This window comes from Dromiciops gliroides, chromosome 1 (genome assembly GCF_019393635.1).
Source record: "Dromiciops gliroides isolate mDroGli1 chromosome 1, mDroGli1.pri, whole genome shotgun sequence".
NCBI classification, from domain to species: Eukaryota; Metazoa; Chordata; class Mammalia; order Microbiotheria; family Microbiotheriidae; genus Dromiciops; species Dromiciops gliroides.
Window position 1 is genome coordinate 481,362,235 of NC_057861.1, and position 22,257 is coordinate 481,384,491.

Genomic DNA, 22,257 nt, shown 5'->3' on the forward strand with positions numbered 1-22,257 from the left:
ACAACTTTAAAAGACCACAGAACTCTGATCAGGGCAGTGAGAAATTTCAGAAGGTTTTTCATAAAACGTGCCACCCACCTCTTAGAAAACAGAGTGGGAATTGGTGGATGGTGACAGAGATGCAGGAAAACAGCTTACCCATAAATATTTTAATCAGGATAACTTATCACTATGATAAAATTATAAACAGAAGTTCACACTCTCAAGATATACAATCCTTTTTTTCCCTTCTTTATTGATTATTACTAAGGTTTTAGTTAGTTTTAATTAAAATATTCAATCTAATGAGGGAAGAATAGGACATGAGCATGTATACAGATAACTTCTACAAAGTTGCATGTTATCAAAAATTAAAGAAAGTCAATTCTGTAAGAAGTTTTAAGAAAAACTGGAAAGGATTAGTGCAGGTTTCATGAAAGAAGGCACTCTAAAATCAGACCTTAAAGGAAAGTTTAAAAAAAAAATTTCAAAAACAGAAGAAATTGGGGAGGTCCAGTAGAGGCACTAGGGACATATTTGGCAAAAGCATAAAGACATGAAAGGACAGAGACCTATTTTAGTCTAGCTAGAACACAAAGCATTTGTAAAGGAAAATGTATGAAATAATACTGAAAAGGTCAGTGTAGGAAAGCTCTTGGGGGTCTTGGATGAAGAGATCATGGTAAACTGATTGACTGCTTCTCTGTGTTCATGGTATGTCTTGTTGGGAAAGCAGCTCTGCTAGAACATGGAGTGGAAAGGTAGTGGTGACATGTGAAAGAAATTTCCCAACAAAAGTCAAGAGTGGGTCTCTCTCAAAAACCATATTTATCTAAAGTAGATTATGTCTCGATTGCTAGAGCTCACATTCCTCAGACCTTCCTCAATACTTTCTAATTATATCAAGCTTGACTAAAGCATTTTTTCATACCTACTATGAGGGAAGAAAGTGTAGACACACCTTTGCACTTCAGTTAAGATAGTAACACCCTGTTGTCTCTGTTACATACTCCTAGGACTTAATTATTCATATTGACGATGACCCTAAAAATTTGACTTCTCAAGTCTAATGATGTCTTCTATACAACTGAATGGTCACATATGAGACCTTACAATTTCTGGCAGGAATATTATGCCTAACACCATAAAATGTAAAATTACACTGTCCAATCACAACCTTATATTCTTCCACCTAACCCATGCTCTCACAAAATATATTCTTCTTTAAGACCTCCAGTTCCTACTCACCATCCCCATTCCAAATCCATCTACTTTCTTTTTTTTTTTCTTTTCTTTTCTTTTTTTTTTTGCGGGGCAATGAGGGTTAAGTGACTTGCCCAGGGTCACAGAGCTAGTGAGTGTCAAGTGTCTAAGGCTGGATTTGAACTCAGGTCCTACTGAATGCAGGGCTGGTGCTTTATCCACTGCGCCACCTAGCTGCCCCAATCTACTTTCATATTGAGCCCAGACCCCATAGTTGGCTATTTTCATGTTATACCCTTAAAATCCTTTGCCATTCTGGACCTGCAAATCGTCAACCAAAGAAATCATCCACCATTCAACTTCTCCACTTTTGCTCCAAGGTTCCTAAGTGTCTCTCAAGAAAAATCACAATATCAATGTTGTTTCATGAATTAAAAACAGATGATCTAACCATAGCTGATCCCACCCCCCATCCTCCATCCCCAGTGATGCCTGGTAAATTTTCTGCTGTACTCTGAATATCTGCTTACCCCTTTTCCCCCACTAGCAACGTTTTAAATGTCGCCTTCTCTCTTCTGCCTCCTAATTGCTTCCCAATCCCCCACACAAGCTGATAACCTAGTTTCCTAGGTTAATGAAGAGATCAAAACTAACAGACATTCTTGGCCCTAGGCTTTTAACCCTCAAAACTTCTTAACACCATTACCCTCCTCTTTACTCTTTCTCTATGACTACATAGGAATTATCCCTTCTAAAGGTGAGGGCTAAAGTTTAATCCTTCTGCTTACAGATGTAATTCCATTCACTCTCACTATCTTTGGGACCTTGTTCCAGCAGCCATGCCCTCACTCTCATGCATTGTTAAGCTTTTCCCTCTATACTCATTCTGATCTGCCAAAAGTCGTCTTATGATCTTTTTAAGTCCATCTAACTGTCCCCCATCTATCACTCACAGCCAAACTTACAAAAAACCCCAAACAAACAAAAAACAAACCACAAAAGCCGTTTCCAGTAAATGCTTCTACTTCCACATTACTCTTTTCCCAAAATCCTTTGCCAATGAAATGTCACTCCCATTAATCCAAAGAAACCATTTTAATACAAGTTAGCCAATAAACTCCAAATCACTATACATAATGGTCATTTTTTTTCAGTCTCCATCTACTTTCATCTTTGAAGTTCTTTAAATTCTTCACTAAATTGAAGTTATTCTCCTAAATTAGACTTTCTCTTCCCTTCAAAAAGAATGTAAACCTTCCTGGTTCACTCACTTCTCTAACTGATTTTTGTCTTTTTTTGTTATTTCCTGACCTCTTAAAATGTATACTCCCCAAGGTTCTGTCCTTATCATTCTTGCCTCTTTTATATGTTTTCAAATGGCAATATCCTAAGTCTCAAAGTTTTATCTACTATCTCTCTAAGCAGATGTCTCCCAAATCTAAATCTCTAGCTTTCACTTCTACTCCAAACACATATCTCCAACTACTTAAAGGAGTTACTCCATTTTACTCCACCAGGAGTCCAAAATTGCACTTAAAATTATCTGCTCTTCTTGCCAACTTGGCTATTTCTGTTAGTCTGCTAGTATATCCACCCAATCCTATCTCCTGTGTTTATATGCTGAAGGCAATCAGTCAGTCACCTCTAAACTGGTTACACAACCATCCAAACAGTGGCTAAGTCTGGCAGATTCCATCTCTACAACATCTCTCATCAATCCATCTTTCTCTATCTCCAATGCCAGCAAATTAGCATAAGTATTGAATTACTGTCTCTATTCTATTGCATCGTCCAATCAATCCTTTTTAACTGTGCCTGAAAAAATCTTTTATTTGAATAAATCTGGTAATAAATTTGATAAATCTGATCACTCACTCAAATATCTTCACTGGATCCCTTTAGCCTGGTAAGTAAAATTCAAATTCTATTTTCCCACTACCCAAGGCTTCTGATATCTGGCAGCAACTTATATTGCTGCGGTTATCTCATATTACTTTTTTCCTGTTTATGTGTTTGTTTTTTACTACATTATAGTTAAACTAAACCATTCTCCATGTCCAAATCAGTCCATCTGAGATGCTGTCCCAACATTTTTGCTTACACTGGTATTGTTTAGAAACTCAATCCCTCACTACCCTTACCTAAGTTCCTCAAGTCTTTTTAAAAATATTTTTCATAGTCTAGGATTACACTACAATCTTTCTGAATATTTATCTCAATGAATCTTCCCTTATAACAAGACATGAAGCAAAACCCACATGATAAAGTGACCTTATCTCTTATGGTATGTACCATTCCCTAACACTCCTTAAAAATTACAAATATAATCATAAAACTCATTTACATATTATTTAGAAAGACGTGCATCTTAGCTTTAGCAATGTAGTATCAAAATCATCCTATCCTCCATGACCCTCCAAGTTCTTTTCTGTGTATTTAATTGAATCTTACTGCCGCTACTGCTGTCTTCAACTGCATAATTGTTGTTAGTGTAGTTCGGTATCTTAGTTATGCTTTCTTCATTCTGTACCACTGTATATAAATTCTAAACTTCTCTGAATTGTTCACATTTGTCATTTTTATAGCACAATAATACTATGCAATATTCATATGCCATCATTTATTCAACCAAGCCCAAATCACTGAATATACAGCAAAAAACTAGAAGCAAGTGAATACAAATATAGTGATTAATAACATTTTGGTACAGATACATATTAATATTATTGCTCAGTTTTATTAATATCTTGTTTTTGAAGGTCTGTTATTTTTTGCTGATTTAGTATGTTAATTTGTTAAATTTCTAATTTTTAAACTACGAATCCAATTCATTAATCTCTCATTAACAGAACATTCAGAGATATTAATTGACTCCTAAACTGCTTAAGCTCAAACCCATAAATATTTATATGTTGCATTAATGTTGTCATTACAGTTAATATAACTTTTATTGTTTGTATAATTTGGACTTTGACCTAAGAAATTTTAGTATTTTGTTTTTCAGGTCTCTATCTAGCCCTGTACCCATTGATTATTTTTTTTTTTGAGGCAATTAGTTAAGTGACTTGCCCAGGGTCACACAGCTAGTAAGTGTCAAGTGTCTGAGGACGGATTTGAACTCAGGTACTCCTGACTCCAGGGCCGGTGCTCTATCCACTGTACCACCTAGCTGCCCCGATTATTTATCTTATTATTTTTTATTGCGCTATAGACCCAGACCTGAACAGGGAATAGATAGACAGCAGGCTGTATTACTTGATTCTTATAATGGCCCTAAGCTTTCCTAAAAGAAATGCCTAGCTCCTTAAAATCAATATTTTTCCAGTGACAATACATAGTGACAAGTCTCTGAAGAAGTGAAGCTGATGATCATTCAAAGGGTAATGGAGAAACTGATGTAAAGGATGCCAGAAGAATTGCTGACCCCACCACCACCACCACCAAAAAAAAGATATAACTGGTTGATAGTCCATGTGCTAATTGGTAGACACATGATGCCAAGAGTATGGCAGGAAGGTGCCCGGCAGTTTCAGTAGACCTTGGTGAAGAAGTTTTGATAGGATATGTATAAGAGTTGCACAAGACATACAAGTATGGTGGAATTGTGCTCTGTACCCTGAGAGGCAATACTAACATATGAAAGGTTACTGATCATTGAATGATGCAATTATTTGTCTATAAAAGTGATGTTTACATTTTCCGAATTTCAGAATTGACATTTGTTATGCTCTAAGGCTTGGTTGCTTTTATAAACAGAAGTTAATGGTAAGGGGCAGCCAGGTGGTGCAGTGGATAGAGCACCAGCCTTGGAGTCAGGAGTACCTGAGTTCAAATCTGGCTTCAGACACTTGACGCTTACTAGCTGTGTGGCCCTGGGCAAGTCACTTAACCCCATTTGCCTCCAAAAAAAAAATTTTTTTTTTAAAGTTAATGTCAAAATAATGTAACAACATAAAGGAAAATGTAAAATACAATTTATAAAATCATATAAAGTTGGCAAAAATAGTTTTTAATAAAAACTGTATTTCAAACTACTTTAGTTCTTGCCATATACTTAAATGCAATTTATTCAGCATTCTATAGGAGTTTTCTGTTTTTCTTAATCTTTGATTTGTTGCATTGTTACTAGAGGTTTAAGTGTTCTCTTTGGATATTATTGTTTTTCTCTTTACAGCTTTTTAAAGTTCAAGGAACTTCTTTCTCTAAAATGTAGTTGCTATGCTGTTAGGCACACACACACACACACACACACACACACACATATAATATTGATGCTTTTAATTGTCATTGTTATTTAGTATATGATTAGATTTACATAGAGAGAATAGATGAATGGACAAAATGTATCACTGCTACCCTCATGATATCTGGAGGAAACTGGGAAGATCTCTAGTCCTTTAGGTAGGCACTATGTGGCTAACTTTTGGGAATACACTGAGTCACAAAGGTAATTAGGCTTAGATGGGTTGTGATCTGTATATATGAAAGTAATTCTTAAACTTCTAAGATCATATATCTATTTGAGGTATCAACTATTTATAAATGTTCTGCTTTTAAATGGAAACATTCCACACTGGTTTAAGCTCATTTGTATCCTTTGTTATTGAGAATAATATGTTTTCAGCCTTTATCCAACCAATATTTCCCTTTACAGAGTTTATACTCTATTTGTTTATCTAGACAAATTTGGATTTTTGCTAATCCAGCCAAAACTACTATTATATTGCTCTCACTATAAGGTGAAGACATTGGGGTAGTATTGAGTAGTATTTAGCCATATTAACACATCTGTTGTCTTCTTGTCCACTCCCAAAATGGTTATTCTGAGATCATCAAAATTGTAATGTAAACAACCTATTATTGAAATGCTATTCTTGAACAAAATTTCCATTGAGTACATTCATAGCTTAAAAGTTTACTTAAGAATTTACCTAGTAGTTCTTCATAGTTGATGGGCATTTTCAGGAATTTTGGGGAAGTCTTAAAAGATAATCTTTTATTGTCATAAAATCTCAAATTCCGGGATTATCTAGAATTCTTCATCTTAGAACTCAAAAGCCTGTGTAATTCAAACGTGCACTTTTGATAACATTATATTTTTCTTCTTGGCTGACTGCAAAATCAACCATCACTGTCAAACGGAAAAACTATAAGAATATATCTGGTGGAGATGAAACTCAGGTTCACACCTCTTGATATCTTGTGGATTTCAGTAGAAAATTTTGTCCTTTGATTTCCTGAAAAAGTGCTCAGATTCTCTTTTTTCACTTTTATATTTCAGGGAGGGGAGTAACTTTTGGATTAGCTTTCCAAGTTCCATACTCTAATAACTCCACACTTGTTGGTAAGGTCATTAGAGGCAGCATAATAAATAGTACAAGTGGAACTAGAGAACTAATTAGAATCCAGACTTACTGTAATTACTTGTGTGAGGGAACATGGTATTTGACATCTCTGTACTTCAGCTTCCTCTTGTACTAGACAACCTCTAATGATCCTTTCAGCTCTAAATCCATGATTTGATCATCAGATTTTCTTCCAGTTACATATTGATATTTTTAGCTTCTATTATATATTTTTCTGCTGATTTCTCTTGTAGCTGGACAATTTTATCTCAAATTTACCTCAGTAAAAATATGTTTATTAAAATTATGTACAAAAAATATGAAGTTATTAAGGTTTTAAAATTTTTTTTTACTCTTGCCAGTTCTTTCCTATTGATGCCAAATTAAAATTTCCCCTGGTGTAAACCATGATAATAATTCCTGTGATAAACACAACTTCATTTTTATAAGCATTGCTGATGACAATTCAGACTTTTAATGCATAATATTTATTTGCATTATTGTAGCTTTTTTCTTCTTTTCTTTTTATGTGAACTGATTTTCTTATAAGATATTTTGGAGGGATTTGGGGGTGTTTTTGTCATTGTTTAGTGTATCTGCCGCCTTATTGTTAGGGGAATATTGGAGACTTGGACTCTTTTGATCTAGCATTCATCTTTTTGCATTGAGTTCCTCTTATTTAAATGCCAACTCATCCATGTAGCTTCCTAGGCCTCTCTCTATTGCATAACACTTCTTAAATTTCATTCAACTTTGTAATTCAAGGTTCTTCAAAGATCTACCATTTCTTCAAAGTATATACTTGTATATACTCTGTCATGTATAGTCTACTCAAATGTATATCATTTTTAATCAATGCAGATAACCCCTCTGTGCTTCAGTAGTATTTTCATGAATTCTGACTGAAAAAAATCACCCATTGAGGTTTCACAAATTTCATGAGCCTCAAATGAGCCTCAAGTCCATCACTAAACTATATTTGAAATTCTTTCAACTTAGAAGGCTTTCCAACTAGTAACAATCTGTGGATACAGCCACTGAAAATCTCAAGTCACCTCATAACTCTATGAGGAAACAGATTACAGCTTTGAGGGAAAAGACCTTATCTAAAATTTGGCTCTCCTCCAACATTCATGTTGAGAGAATGAATGAAGGTGATTATATTACAGAATCCCCATTAAACTCTACTGATGATGGTAAAGTCATCCACTATCTTAATCAGTCATGTAACTGAGGAAAAACATCAGTATTTTAGTGACTTTTTCAGGGTACTCAAGCTGGATGATCACTTCCAAGAGTCAATAAAGATCTTCTCAGAGTATCAAATGTTTTTGTAAAATCAATACATAAAATTTAAGTACTTTGGTTGTGATTTCCTTCATTCAGCCTGCATGGGAGAGATTGTGTTTGCCATCTGTAGTACTTGGAAGAGATCTGAATAGGTTTCCAGATAACAAAACTTTAGAATATGATTTAAAATCTCCAGTCTAACACTGATTCATTGTCTCACATCACCTCTTTAGAAGAGCAGAGATACTCTGCATATCTTCAAGTCATTAATATTTTTTTCCGGGCTGCAAAAGTGACCCTAGCTCAGTCCACATTTCCCTTCCACTGATCACTGATGTCTATGCCGGGTAGAAACATTGTCTGGAGTGAATTCATTAAAAGAACTCTCAATAAAAATTTCCATTGTAACCTTACAAAGAGAACAAGGAAAGAAGAAGGAAGGAAGAACAGAACAAGAAGATGCAGTTTGTCAAATTATCTTTACGTCCAATGCCTAGTCTTCTCTAAGGCCAGCAGAATCCGAAAACTTGAAAGAAAAGTCATATTAAGAGGCAGCATAGATGAAGTGCTTTACTTGGAGTCAGGAAAGCAGGGTTAAATTCCACTGCCAACACTTACCAGCTATTGGGGGGTGAGGGGCAGAGAAGACTCATTTAAACTCTCCAAGACCTAGTTGTCACTTCTCTAATCTAGGGACAGCCATACCTGAAAGAATCTACTTTGTAAGGCTATTATGAGGCAAATATGAAATCATAGCAAATTCTCTGAAAAACCTAAATCATGATATGATTTTAATAAATGATCCCTTTTTCTCTGGTATCCACCAAAAAGTCATTGTGAAGTAGGCTTGTGCAGCTTTCTAAAAGGGTGTCATAAGGAATATCTCCCTGAATGACCCTGGGCCCTGGGCTCCCCTCTGCCCAGCTACTCTATTCAACAAAGTTCTCCAAAACAACCCAAATGAGGCCTACCTCGGCTTGACAGAGTGCATGAAGACCTTGTAATACTAAGGCTGCCGGAGTAGCTTGATCAGGCTTTGTGCATTCATTCAACACCTGTGAAATGGCTGCCAACATATCTGCCCCATGCTGATATGGTCTATTCAAAAATCATGCAGAAAAAAAAAAAAAGGAAAAGGAATTAGTGTTAATACTTACGGGCCCTCTACATATAATAACAAGCATTAACACTGCAAAGACTGCTTCATCACATCTTCATCCTTCTTAAAAACTAGCATAGACTCTCCTCCCATTAACATCGTACCTGATTCCATCCCAATCCACTGACTTTGGTTGTAAAATATTTTACAAAGTAGAACAGGCAATTTTAGAATCCGGGGAACTCAGACAAAAGTCTGGAAGAAGAGAGGAAGGTGGGATCAGAGTAGGTAAAGCTATGCCTTTTTTACCATGGGTTATAATTTTTCAATTAAGGCCAACTTCCTGTTTGGGGGGTTATTAGAGCTTCTAGAGGAAGACCAAATACTCGTGGGATCTTGCAGCACACATCACTGCCAGGTCATGTCCTACCTCTGGCTTACAGGAATTTAAAAACATTCATGATGGCAGACTATTAAATTATAGAACTATAATTAGTTTTAAATAGTATCTAATTTATTCTCCCCCCACATATTTTTAACAGTACAGGAAAGAAAATAAGCTGTTGAAAAATGGAATGTCACTAAGTGTAATTTTATTATGGGAGGGAAGGGGGAAGGAATGTCAACCACTCCTACTTTATTTAGTTATGGAGAAGAGCAGTCATCTCCCTGATTCCTCCATGTCTCGTTTTTAAAAGCACATAATATCAGTAACAATTCCAGGCCATTTTCTTTTTAGTTATCAGGCACAAACGATTCCTTCCCTGATAAAATCCCCATAATTATAGATAATCAAATAATAAGACATTAAGGTACAGTGAGTAAATTTGTGACTACAGTTTAGTACTTCAGTTTCAAGGCTCTGAATTTAGAAAAATAAGGATGATCATGCTTTGCATTTTGTGTTCTGCAAACAACATTTGTATGCAGAAAAATTTATCCAGAATTTAAAAAAAATATTAACTGAGTCTTATACTTAACCAAACTAAAAAATAAGGTCAGGTTCAATTTTACAAAGGGAAAGTAGCCTCCTAAGATATTCTTGCAAGTACCTAAAACAATTCCTCCCTGAATACCACCAAAATACTTTAAGCACGTTGGTAGATGTGATAGCAAAAATCCCTGTCATTGATCCTTAAAAAAATCAAAAATCAAAAGAGAAAAAAGAACCAAGTCAGGAAATTATGGTCATTTTGCTTGATTTCTGGCACAATTCTAGGACTCATTTTAGCAGGGGTATAGTTAGTGAGCATCTCAAAAAGGAAGCAATGATCAAAAAGTTATTATGCCTTCATAATGAATCATGCCAGAATCTTTAAAAAAAAAAAATATATGGTCACAGCACCCAGAGAATGCTAGAAACTTCATTTACCAAAATCTTAGCAAAGTTTTGAACAAAGTCTCACGTTATTTTTCTGGACAAGATGAAGAGATGTAGGTCAGATAATAGTAAAAATTAGGTGCATCTGGAACTGGCTGAATGGATGGACCCAAAATGCAGTCACTGATGGTTCTGTTACTGTGGAAGGAAACCTTCAGTGGAACATCCCAGTATCTGTATTGTGCTTAATGCTGCTTACAGCTTAGATGGCAAAAGAGCTGTCATGATATTTGGGGAAGGAAGCTGGACTTGGAGTCAAGAGAGTTATGGGTTCTAATCAAACTTGGAAATTTATTAGTTGTGTTACCATAGGCACGCCACTTAACTTGAGCTCATTTATTTACTTGCAAAATGGAGATAATATCTGTGATACCTATTTAGTCAAGGTCTATTGAAAGGACTAAATGAAATAAGTTACATAAAGTACTGGACAAATATCAGTAGGTTAGGTTGATTTATTGTTTTTGCTTTTGGCCCTGGGGAGGAGGGCGACAAAGAGGGTGGGTGCTAAAATCTGTAATTTCATTAAAGCAGGACTCTCCCTAGTAAGGAAACTCCTTCTACCAACAGTGATCAGCAACTGTTCTGAGAAAATTATTTCTCTTGGAGAGTTACCTGGGGCATTGAGAAGTAACTTGCCAACAGTCACATAGCCAGGATGTGTCAGAGACAGGGCTGGAAGCCAGGTCATGCTGATTACAAGGTCAGTTCTTTAGCCACTCCAACTCACTGTGCCTCATTTTAATTACTATGAATACATGCTTATCCAATGTGCACATGACACCAGGTTAGGAGGGGTAGTTAACAAACTGATGGCAGAGTTGGGATGGGAAAAGATCTTGCTTTAGAATGCTGGGCTGAAATAAGAAAGAGGAAATTTAAGAGTAATAAATGTAAACCCTTAATAGTTTGGGCTGGAAAAAACAAATCTAATTAAGTAGTACAAACTGGGAAGGGGATGGCTAGACAGCAATTCATCTGAAAAATATCTGGGGAGGCAGGGGGAAGAGCTTAGGGTAATGTAAGCTCAATGACTCAACAGCGATAGCTAAGCTAGAAAAGCTAATGTGATCTTTGGCTGCATTAAGGGAGGCCTCACATCCAGGACTAGGAAGGTGATAATCCCTGTGGTCAGACCACACGGAGGAGTACTATGATTAGTTCTGGGTACCATATTTTAGGAAGGATATTAATAAAGTGAATAGGGTCCAGACCGAGGTAACCAGAATGGGAAAGGATCTCAAGATCATACTATAGGAGGACTGGCTAAAAGAAGTGAGAAATTATCTCACAAATCATATATTATATAATAATAAATGTTATATGTTACATAGTAATATACGACAGATACCAAGGTGTAGATTATTTTTAATCTATAAATGAGAAGATTTAGGAGATGTGATAGTTATCTTTTAAGCTCTGGAACAGCTGTCATGGAAAAGAGGTATTAGGTTTATTCTTCCTGACGTAAGAAAAAAAAATGGGAACAGAAATAGGAAGCAGATTTAGGTACAATATAAATCTAAATGTCCTAATAATTAGCTCTCTATAAGTAGAATAGGGTATCTCAGGAAATGGTGGGCTCCTCCACTCCCTAGAAGTCTTTTAACACAGTCTGGCTGACCACTTGACAGATGTCCAGGAGATGCTTAAACTTGTGTTGTATTAAATCAGGGGTTCTTAAACTCCTTTGGGAGTCAGGTGAAGACTATGGACCCCTTTTGAGAATAACTTTTTAAATGCATAAAATGAAATATATATGATGCCAAAGGAAACCAATTATATTGAAATAAAGTTCTCAAAGTATTTTTTTTTAATTCACAGAACCCAGTTTAAGAACCTCTGGACTAAGGGATCCCTATCTACTTCAACTCTCCGATTTCATAATTCTAGGATTCCTACTATTAAGAACCTTTCAGTTCCAAATTGCATATGCTTGTGTAAGTGTACACACATGTATGGACACTACATATTACCTTTGTCTACATATGTCCCTGATGGAGGCTGCTTTGGCAATCAGCTTCTCCCACTGGGTCTCTTTGCCCACAGACAAAGATGACACATCTGACAATGCCATGAACCGCTGCAGTTCAGGGTACACACGATCCTAGGAAAAATTAAATTTATTAGAAAGAGTAATTTTCCAAATCAGATTGTAATGATTATTACAAAACTTCATGCTGCTATAAAATGCCTTCCAAAATTTACAATTATTTACATTAGACATGATATTCCTTCTAATCAACTGAGAAGAAAGCTATGCTGTGATTGCTTCCTGTTCCTTAACTAACAAATGGCCTTTCATTAGGGATCTTTTGCTCTTGTGCAATCATTCCTTTTCTAGCAGACACAAAGAACTAGATTCCCTCATAGAACACAGCATCCATGGGCAACTAACCACCATCACACTGGTCATGAATGGGAGTTTAGAATACTCTTTGCCTATCAGTGCCATCTATTTACCACCATAATTTAAAAGGTGCTTCTCCTTTGATATTCATTCATTCAAACTTTACCATCCACTCTAGAACATGGTGACTTGATTGCCTACCAGTCCACAGGCCATTTTTCCTCATTTCACAAGGAGCTAAGTATCTAGTTTACTTTCTTCTCTTCTACCCAACTTCTACCTTTATACTAGTGAACTTAAACAGCTATGTTGATGTTCTCTCAAACGGGCCAAACTCAAAATGGCTCAGACTACTTATATTCCATAACCATAACCTAAACTTCACCTCCTCCATACATACAGATGGGCAAAACCTAGAAGTAGGGATCTCCCAAAAGAATTCCATTTCTATAATCAAAAACTCAAATATTCTTCTAACTGAACTTTCTCTCTCCCTCTGCCTTAACCCTCCCTAAACCTCTTCATTCTCCTATGATCTTTAGTCCTTCCACTGTATCTCCTGAAGCCGTAACGGATGCTTTAAATCCACTTTCCTCCCACTCAATCCAGATACCACAGTTAATCAATTCAACTATATACAGTTCTTTAATCTTGCATATCTTAACACTTGACCTATCAATATTTGTGCCCTCCTAAATAAGAACTCCAGATTACTCTCACTAGCCGCTCCCAGACTTCTACAGATTTGCAACTGCAATGAGCTAGAGGACATATGTTCTCTAACCCCAAGTGGGCCCTCACAAAAAAGGCAAGCCTTTTACTCCTTACTCATTTTTTCTCCAGGGCAACTAGGTGACAGAGTAGATGAGAGAACGTGGACTGGAGTCAGGAAGACCTGAGTTCAAATCCACCTCGGACACTTACTAGCTGGGGTAACCCTGGGTGAGTCACTTCACCCTGATTACTTCAGTTTCTTATCTGTAAAATGAGCTGGAGAAGGAAATGGCAAACCGCTCCAGTATCTTTGCTAAGAAAATCCCAAATTGGGTCACAAAGGGTTTGACATAACTGAAAGAAAACTGACCAACAACATTGATCCTGTATTTCATCTCCCACAAAGGTTTTTCCAAACTTCTTTTCTCCTCAAGCCTCATGCAATATGTTCAGCTGAGGATCTCCCTTCATATCTTACAGAGAAAATTGAGACCATTTGCCAGAAGATCCTTGTCTGTCTCTATCTCTCTGTTTCTCATCTCTCTTTCTCCAGTACTTGGGAACTCCAAGGAAGCTCTCATTTGGACTGGCTATAGTCATCATTTTTCTTTTAAGCATTCCAACTTTCTCTATCCACCTCTTCACCTTCTGCCAAAGAGCATGCCCGAGTCTCCTCCATTCTTAAAAAAAAACAAAACAAAACATCATAAGGCCCTTCCATCTCCTTAAGTTATACTCCTAAATTTTCCTTGCTTTCTCAAATTCCTAGAAAAAGTTATATCTTCATTCTCTCCACTTCATCTCCTCTCACTCACTTCTCAATTCCTTACAAATATGATTCTGACCTCATCATTCAAAAGAAACAAGTCCCCAAATTACTCTAAATTGCCAAACGGATGTCTTTTTTTCAGGCCTTGCTCCCTCTCCTTGACCTTGCTGCAGCATTTGATGCTGTCAACCCCTCTCTCCTCCTAGATAGTCTCTCTTCTCTGGGTATTTAGGACCCTGTTCTGCCCTGGTTCTCATTCTATCTAAAAGAATTTTCTAAGTTTCCTTTGCCAGAGAATGACAGAGAGCAGAAAGTGTTTTGGTTTTGTCTCTGTAATTCCAATGACTGGGGCAGTGCCTGGCACCATCAAGAGGTTTTTTACACAAAGAAAGAAAGAAATTTAATCTAAGACAAAGAATAATTTACAGTGACAAAACATTCCATTTCAGAAACAAAAGACTTTCACAACAAGCTTATCTGGGGCTCACCTGTTTCTCCCACAAAGATGTCATTAGACGTAAAGTGACAGCTCTAAGTTGTGGCGTGTTTCCCAGAACCTGGATCACTCGAAGTATTTGGGCAACACAAACCTGGAAAATATAGCAGCAGTTAGAGGGGCTCTTCTCAGATCTATAACTTTAAAGTAACCATCACATAATAAAGGACTTTAAGGTTTGCAAAGTGTTTTACAAATATTATATCCTTCTACAAGGCTAAATGTTATTTTACAATCCTAGAATGATATTTTAACAGATGTTTTGTTTTACATGTTTTATTATATATTTTGGTATTAGGATATTATGTAAATATATAATATTATCTCAGTGGATAAAGCACTGGGCCTGGAGTCAGAAAGATGCGAATTCAAATTCACCCTCAGATACTCACCAGCTATGTGACCCTAGCTGTGTCACTTTACCTATGTTTGCCTTAATTCACTGGAGAAAGAAATGGCAAAGCACCCCACTATCTTTTCCAAGAAAATCTCACACAGGGGCAGGAAGAGTCAGACACTACTGAAGGACAAGACTCATGATTTCCTCATTACACCCTACATGTTATTATTTTTATAATTTTATCGATGAAGAATCTCAGGCAGCAGGGAGGTTAAGTGACTTGCCCAAGGTCACACAGCTAGTGAGTGTGATTCTGAATCTGAACTCAGGTCTTCCTGATTCCAAGTTCAGTACTATATCCCCAGTGCCTAGCTGCTTCATATTAACTTTAAGAATGTAATTAAATGAAGACTGCAGCCCAGAAGACTCTGAATATTTGTGTGTAAGAGGGAGATGAATGCAAGGAAACCAACCATCAGGTTTGATGGAATAGGGTTTATTCTCGAGCTTTACCAAGGCAAATATGGATACAAGATGATTCTGCAGAGTCTAGAATTTGAAGATAGCAATGAATATTTCCACAAAACTATCCATAAGTTACTTGTAGCACTTAGAGAGCAGCACAATGGAAAGAGCACTGGATTTAGAGTGCACGGGCTGGAGTTTTCAATTCTGGCTCTGCCATTTATTAGCTGAGGAGCCTCAGTCATGTCATCTAACCATTCTGTGCCTTGATTTCCTCATCTATAAAATGAAAGGGCTGAACTACAGGATCTGTGCTAATTTTCATCTCTAATTCCCATGAACCATCAATCACCTGGACAATCATAGGAGAAGAGATTTAGAGCTGAAAGGGACATTAGAGGTCACCTAGGCCAACCCCCTCCTTTTAGAGAGGAGGAAAATAAGGCTGAGGAAGGTCTGATGATTTGCCCAGGGTCACAGAATTAATAAGTGTATGAGGCAGGACAGGAGCTCAGCTCTCCATGCCTCCAAGCCCAGAGCTCTATCCACTCCCAGCTTCTAGCCATCTTAACCTGACAAGATAAACAATACTGTGTACTCTGAAAAATTTATAAGATTTGTTCAAGATACAAAATGGGTTTCAAAATTTCATGTTTTCTTTATTTAAAAAAATTCCCCAAACAGTGGAAGATTTTTTAGAAAAGGTAGTACTATTGATATACCAACCTTGTGTACACCCAAAGTAGGTAAAGTATACAAAATATCATTGTATGAAAGAGGTTCCAGTGGTCGTCCAAGCTTGAACATCAAAACAGGCACTAGATTTGGTACCTAGAACAAATATAAAAGGTATTTAAACTATACCACTTACCTAGACAAAAATAGAATAAATGCCATTTTTCTTATCCAGAATGAAGTGGAAGATAGAAATTAAATAATAAATTTCTGTGTAAAATGCTCATAATATCAATGTTGGCAAGTAATAAAACAGCACAATTTAATAACGTACTGCTAATGATTGTCTCATAACTCCCTTCCTCCTCTATCCTTTTCCAGACAAAAAGCACTTATTGAGCACTTATCTGCCTAATGGTGCTCCAGGGTAATAAAAAAGGATTAATTCCAAAAGTCCTCAAGAAACTTACAATCTTATTATAGAACCAGTGTATGTATGAAATAGGCAGCTGGGAGGTTCAAAAGGTAGAGAGCTGAGCCTTAAGTCAGAAAGACTCACCTTCTTGAGTTCAAATCTGAACTCAGACTCTTTCTAACCATGTGGCCCTGAACAAGTCACTTAGTCCGATTTGCCTCAGTTTCCTCATCCATAAGATGCATCAGAGAAGGAAATGGCAAATTACTTAAATATCTTTGCCAAGAAAAACCCAAAAGGGGTTACAAAGAGCAGGTGAATAACTGAACAAGTAACATAATCAATCAATCAATAAACGTTGTGTACCAGGCACGATCCTAGGCCCTAGGCATACAAGTACAAAGAATGATTCGATCCCTTACTCACAATGAACTTACATTCTACTGGGGAAACAAGTAAAAAAATGAATTAACAAGTCCCTAGCATAAATATAGAGTTAATAAATATACAAATATGTGTTTTGTGTATTAATATACAAGATACTATGGGAGAGACAGCACCATCACTTTGTGGATACAAAAGATGGTATCTAAGATACACCTTTAAAGTAAGAGAACAACTCCATAAAACAGAGATATGGAAGAAGTACATTCCAGGCAAATGCCCATCTCCATAAAATCTGGGGTTGAACTGAATGATCCATAAGGCTCCTTCCAGCTCTATAGGTCTATTAATTAGAAGGCAACATTGTATACAATAAAGTACTAAATTGTACATACAGTAAAGTAGTTCAGAAAAAAAGAAGTAATTAATCCCTTCTTTCCCTCCCTAAAAATGATGACACTTAAAAATAAGTAAAATAGAAGAAAAGTAACCAAATAACATGTTTGTGATATTTTTATTATAGACATTCCATTTTCCAAGTGTTGTCCTGAACAATTATGTTTTTGCCTACTTGTGATTTTTTTTTTTAACTGTTATTCTTCTCCGTGTTTATCTGTCTTAGAAATCCATACTCCTGGAAAGCAAAGGTCCTTCCTTCCTAAGGACCAAGTAGAATACTAAACACTGAGCATTCATTGAGCAAGCATTTCTTAATGATGAGGATACATCATAGAAGTTTGATGTCATGCATTTAATGGCTATAACCTTAGAAAGTATAAATTTGGGAAGGATTTATGTTTTTCACATCCAGTGGAGTGATTATTGGAATAGAACTTCGACCACCTTCACTTTCAGCAATTGAAGTGAGACAAATTTTTAGTGTTGGCTCCTCAATCCCCATTTTAATTAAAAACAAAGGCTACCCTAGATTGCCTTCCCTTGTGACTCAATGAATTATTTCTTTTGGAAACAGCTTTTACCAAGACGCTCTGACAGACTCTTAATTCTAGAAAGGAAGTTTGGGAAATTTACTGGCATCTTACAAAACAATATATTCTGACTTGTGGCCTTTAAGCAAATATTTTAATTATACTTTGGGTTGTGAAACAACAAATATCTTTCCTTAATGTGCTCATCTGAGAATATGGCTAGTGTTTCCCTTCTTTTGACTAGGTTTTGTCGGTTTTTCTTTGAGGGGAATGGGGGTGCTCCTGGAGAGGGAAGAAAGACAGATTTGGGAGATATATATAGCTATATAGATATAAAGAGACTATCTCTCAAAGAATTTATATTCTACTTGGGAGATAGGAGAAGTTCACAGATAAAGTAACTATAGAATATATGAAAAATAAACACAGTGATTTGGCTAGGAGGGGTGGAAGGGATTAACAATTGGAAAAATCGGTAAATTCTTAAAAATAGCTAAGTGGCTAGCAGGATAAACATCTGGGCCTCAAGACAGGAAGTCCTGAGTTCAAATTCAGCCTCAGGCAATTAACTAGCTGGGTGACACCTGGGCAAGTCATTTAACCTCTGTCAGCCTCAGCTTCCTCAACTATAAAGTAGGGATAATAATAACAACTACCTCCCAGGATTGTTGTGACGATCAGAGATAATAATTGTAAAGTGTTTTGCACAGTGTCTAGAACATAGCAAGATTTATATAAATACTTATTTCCTTCTTTCTATCCTTGAAGGAGGTAGCACACAAGATGAGTCTTGAAGGGAATTTGGGATTCTAAGAGCGATAAAGCACTGAAGACATTGGGGCTAGCCTCTGCAAAAGCAAGGAGGGTAAAAAATGAAACGCTGCATGCAAGAGTTAGTAGTGTCAATGGAGTAGAGGGAACGGTTTAAGACCTCAAAGACATTGTGGAAGAGGAAGAAACTATAGGTGATTACCAAGTAATGGGGAAGGAATACGTGAGGGAGAGAGATGATGACTCCAAAGTTATAAATCTGAGTGACTACAAGAATGTTAATGAGAGATAGCGGGAGACAAGAGTATCTCAAGACACAGCCTGTTCTTGCCTTCAAGAAGTTTCCAGCATTGCAGCAAGCAAAAGGTATGAAAAAATAAGTGAATTTAAAGGAAACCTGAATGTGGTAAGTACATAAGACTACAAGGTTCTATGAAATTATATTTATTAAAACAATGACCAAAAACCGTTAGCTTACAAAGATATTATAAGATCTAAAAATAACTAAATGCTGAAACAAGCAACCCAAGCTGGTTGAAAACAAATAACTGTATTCATAACCACTGCAACATCGATCCTACTACTAAGTATATGTCCCTCAAATATGTCAATTGTCAGAAAGCTCATTAAAAGATATATTTATACATTTTTAATTCTATATTTTAAAAATTCATGGTGGGATTCTGTGATAGCAAAAAAAACTAGAAAAAAGCAGAGGACTATGTATTGCAAGACTACTATGAAGATTATCAGATAGGAATTTAATGAAATATAGTTATTCCAAAAGAATTGCTGAATATGTGGGATTCAGAGAAATTGAGACTTGTATGAAATGAGTGAAGAAAGAAGAACCAAGTGAACGATAGCTATTTTTACATTAAAAAGTTAAGTAAAATTGTATTTTCATTAAAAGAAAGCGCATTCCCAGATCTACAATTTCCTTCACCATTAAGTAAGAAACTTAATAAATAGAAACAGTGGTACAAATATTTTAAATTTATGAATGCTTTCTTATGTCTCACATCATGTAACAGATAGAATGCACCTTCAGCAAGGGTCGGGGGGAATGTGTATGGTGGTGAGAAGGCCAATACTGTAGGGGCCAGTGAAGGGCTATGGAAAAATGGAAAGAAGGAGAAAGTACCATCTGTCTTATACTAGCATTCGCAGGGGCTATCAGCAGGATACCTGGTAATACATTTCCTTCCAAAAACACATCTCCCCAGCATCCTCTCTACTTTTCCCATAAGAAGAGTTTTATACTTAATCTGGTGAAATGTTCCTGGAGTAAAGGCATCAGCGAATATGGTGGACACAGCAGGGCCAGAAAAAAAATAATAATAACCTACAGAGCAATGAACAGCTAAGGAGGGTACCCACCTACAGTAAAATAAAATATTTACCTCCAGGGGAAAAACAAAAACAAAAAAACACAACTGCAGGTTTCTCCCAAACCACTAAGTGATTTGAGAAATTATGTTATTAATCCTAGGCTAACTGGTTGATTGTATTTTGTATGACACGCAACAAACAGGTTAAGACTGTATCTCTATTGTGCAGGGACACTGCCTAGTACAGTGAAGGGAGCTGGATTTGGACTGAGAGGCACTGCATTCAAACCCCATCCCAGCAATTTACTAAACTGTGGGATTGTTGGCAAGTCCTTGCCTTTCTTTGGGGCTCAGTTTCCTCATTAGAAAAAAGGGAAAGGGGGCAACTAGGTGGCGCAGTAGATAAAGCATCATCCCTGGATTCAGGAGTACTTGAGTTCAAATCTGACCTCAGACACTTGACACTTACTAGCTGTGTGACCCTGGGCAAATCATTTAACCCCCACTGCCCTGGGGGGAAAAAAAAAAGGGAAAGGAGGCAGCTAGGTAGCACAGTGGATAAAGCACTGGCCCTGGATTCAGGAGGACCTGAGTTCAAATCCAGCCTCACACACTTGACACTTACTAGCTGTGTGACCCTGGGCAAGTCACTTAACCCTCATTGCCCCACCAAAAGAAAGAAAAAAGGGAAAAATTAGAGGTTTGGAATTGATGATCTTTATGTCCCTTCCAGCAACAAAGGCAAGATCCTACACCTACACACATACATACACATACACACATACACACACACACACACACACACACACACACACACACACACACAATCTCATTTAGTTCTCCTTAAATGACAATAAAATATAGCCTCAGTAAGAGAGCAATAAACAAACTTGGTCAGATAATGGTATCAACAGGAAGACAATTGTTCATTGAGTTGAGAGGAAATATCAAAGCAAGTTTCCAAAAGGCTTTCTTCAACATCTGAGGTTAGATTCTATTTGAAATACAGTAAAATCTCAATTATCGCAAGTGTTTAGCACAGTACTTGGCATATAGTAGGCAATGATAGCTGACCACTTGATTATCAAGAATGAAACTAACCACATGAGCTAATTGATTGAATTTTTTTCTCTGTATTTGGTTTTCAGGAGAATGAAATAATTTATGAAGAGAGGGGAAGGGAGAGAGGAGAAAAAAGGGTGGAAAGTGAAGGATTTTTTTTTCTTATTTTGATATACTTTGTTTTTATATCACTTTTACTTCTGAAAACATCCCTCATCTCTCCCTTTCCTAGCAAGCCATCTCTCAGAATAAACTTTAAAAAACAAAGAAAAAGAACAGTTCAGCAGAAATAATACCAATTGTGAATAAATGTAAATGTAATATTTCACACCCATATTCCCCCATCTCTGTCAGAGGGGAGGCAGATGTATTTTCTCCACTCTTCTCTGGGGAGAAGCTCAGTCATTATCAGGGATTTGTTTTGCAAATATAACAACTTCAAGGGTAGGACCTAAGGTCAATACAATGACAGTCTAAATGCCCTGTATTTAATGGAGTCTATAATCCCACTGAAAGGCTTGTCCATGATCAAACAAATACTAAGTGTTTGAGAATGGATTCGAATCCAGGTCTCCTCATTCCAAATTCTATACTCCATCTAGTACTCCACGAAGATTTTTTTTTTTTCCCTTTTGCGGGGCAATGAGGGTTAAGTGATTTGCCCAGGGTCACACAGTTGGTAAGTGTCAAGTGTCTGAGGTGAGATTTAAACTCAGGTCCTCCTGAATCCAGGGCCGGTGCTTTATCCACTGTGCCACCTAGCCGCCCCCTTCCACAAAGATTTCTAAGATGCCTCAGATCTAAAATTCTGTGAGACTATGCTTGACAACAGAACATGTAAATCCTAGCCCTCTGACCTGGTTAAAAGAAGATTGTTAAAATAAAATTACTGTGGTAGGAGCAATATCCTAAGGCATAGCCTATCTCCACATAAGCACTTGGATCAGTGATTTCACTCACAGACATAGGGTGAGACAACTCCCTCTACAACAGCAGGTAAGGACCATATCTACAATTCATAGTGTCAGAGATCTTGGAGAGTTATGTAGAGCACAGAAAGGCTAACTGATTTTCCCAGAGTCACACAAAAGTACGTGGGATTTGAACCTAGGTCTTCCTGGCTTTAAGGCTGGTTCTCTATCCAACAATGCAACTAAACCTCCACTGAAACAATTCTCAATACTTAATTGGCTCAAGAACAAAAGGGTGGTTACGGTAAAGTTAAAAAAAAAAGCCAGGGTCCTCAAAGTCATCTACTC

General features: G+C 36.8%; 1 protein-coding gene across 1 annotated transcript in view; it reads right to left on the minus strand.

Moving 5' to 3' along the window:
- Positions 1 to 22,257, minus strand: part of FOCAD (focadhesin) — a 380,224-nt gene that overhangs the window by 184,737 nt on the left and 173,230 nt on the right. The window contains exons 12-15 of the mRNA XM_043979236.1: positions 16,158 to 16,262; positions 14,619 to 14,720; positions 12,274 to 12,404; positions 8,789 to 8,915 (exon numbers count right to left, since the gene is read on the minus strand). Of these exons, the coding sequence (XP_043835171.1) occupies positions 8,789 to 8,915; positions 12,274 to 12,404; positions 14,619 to 14,720; positions 16,158 to 16,262 (465 nt within the window). The remainder of the gene's footprint in view (positions 1 to 8,788; positions 8,916 to 12,273; positions 12,405 to 14,618; positions 14,721 to 16,157; positions 16,263 to 22,257) is intronic.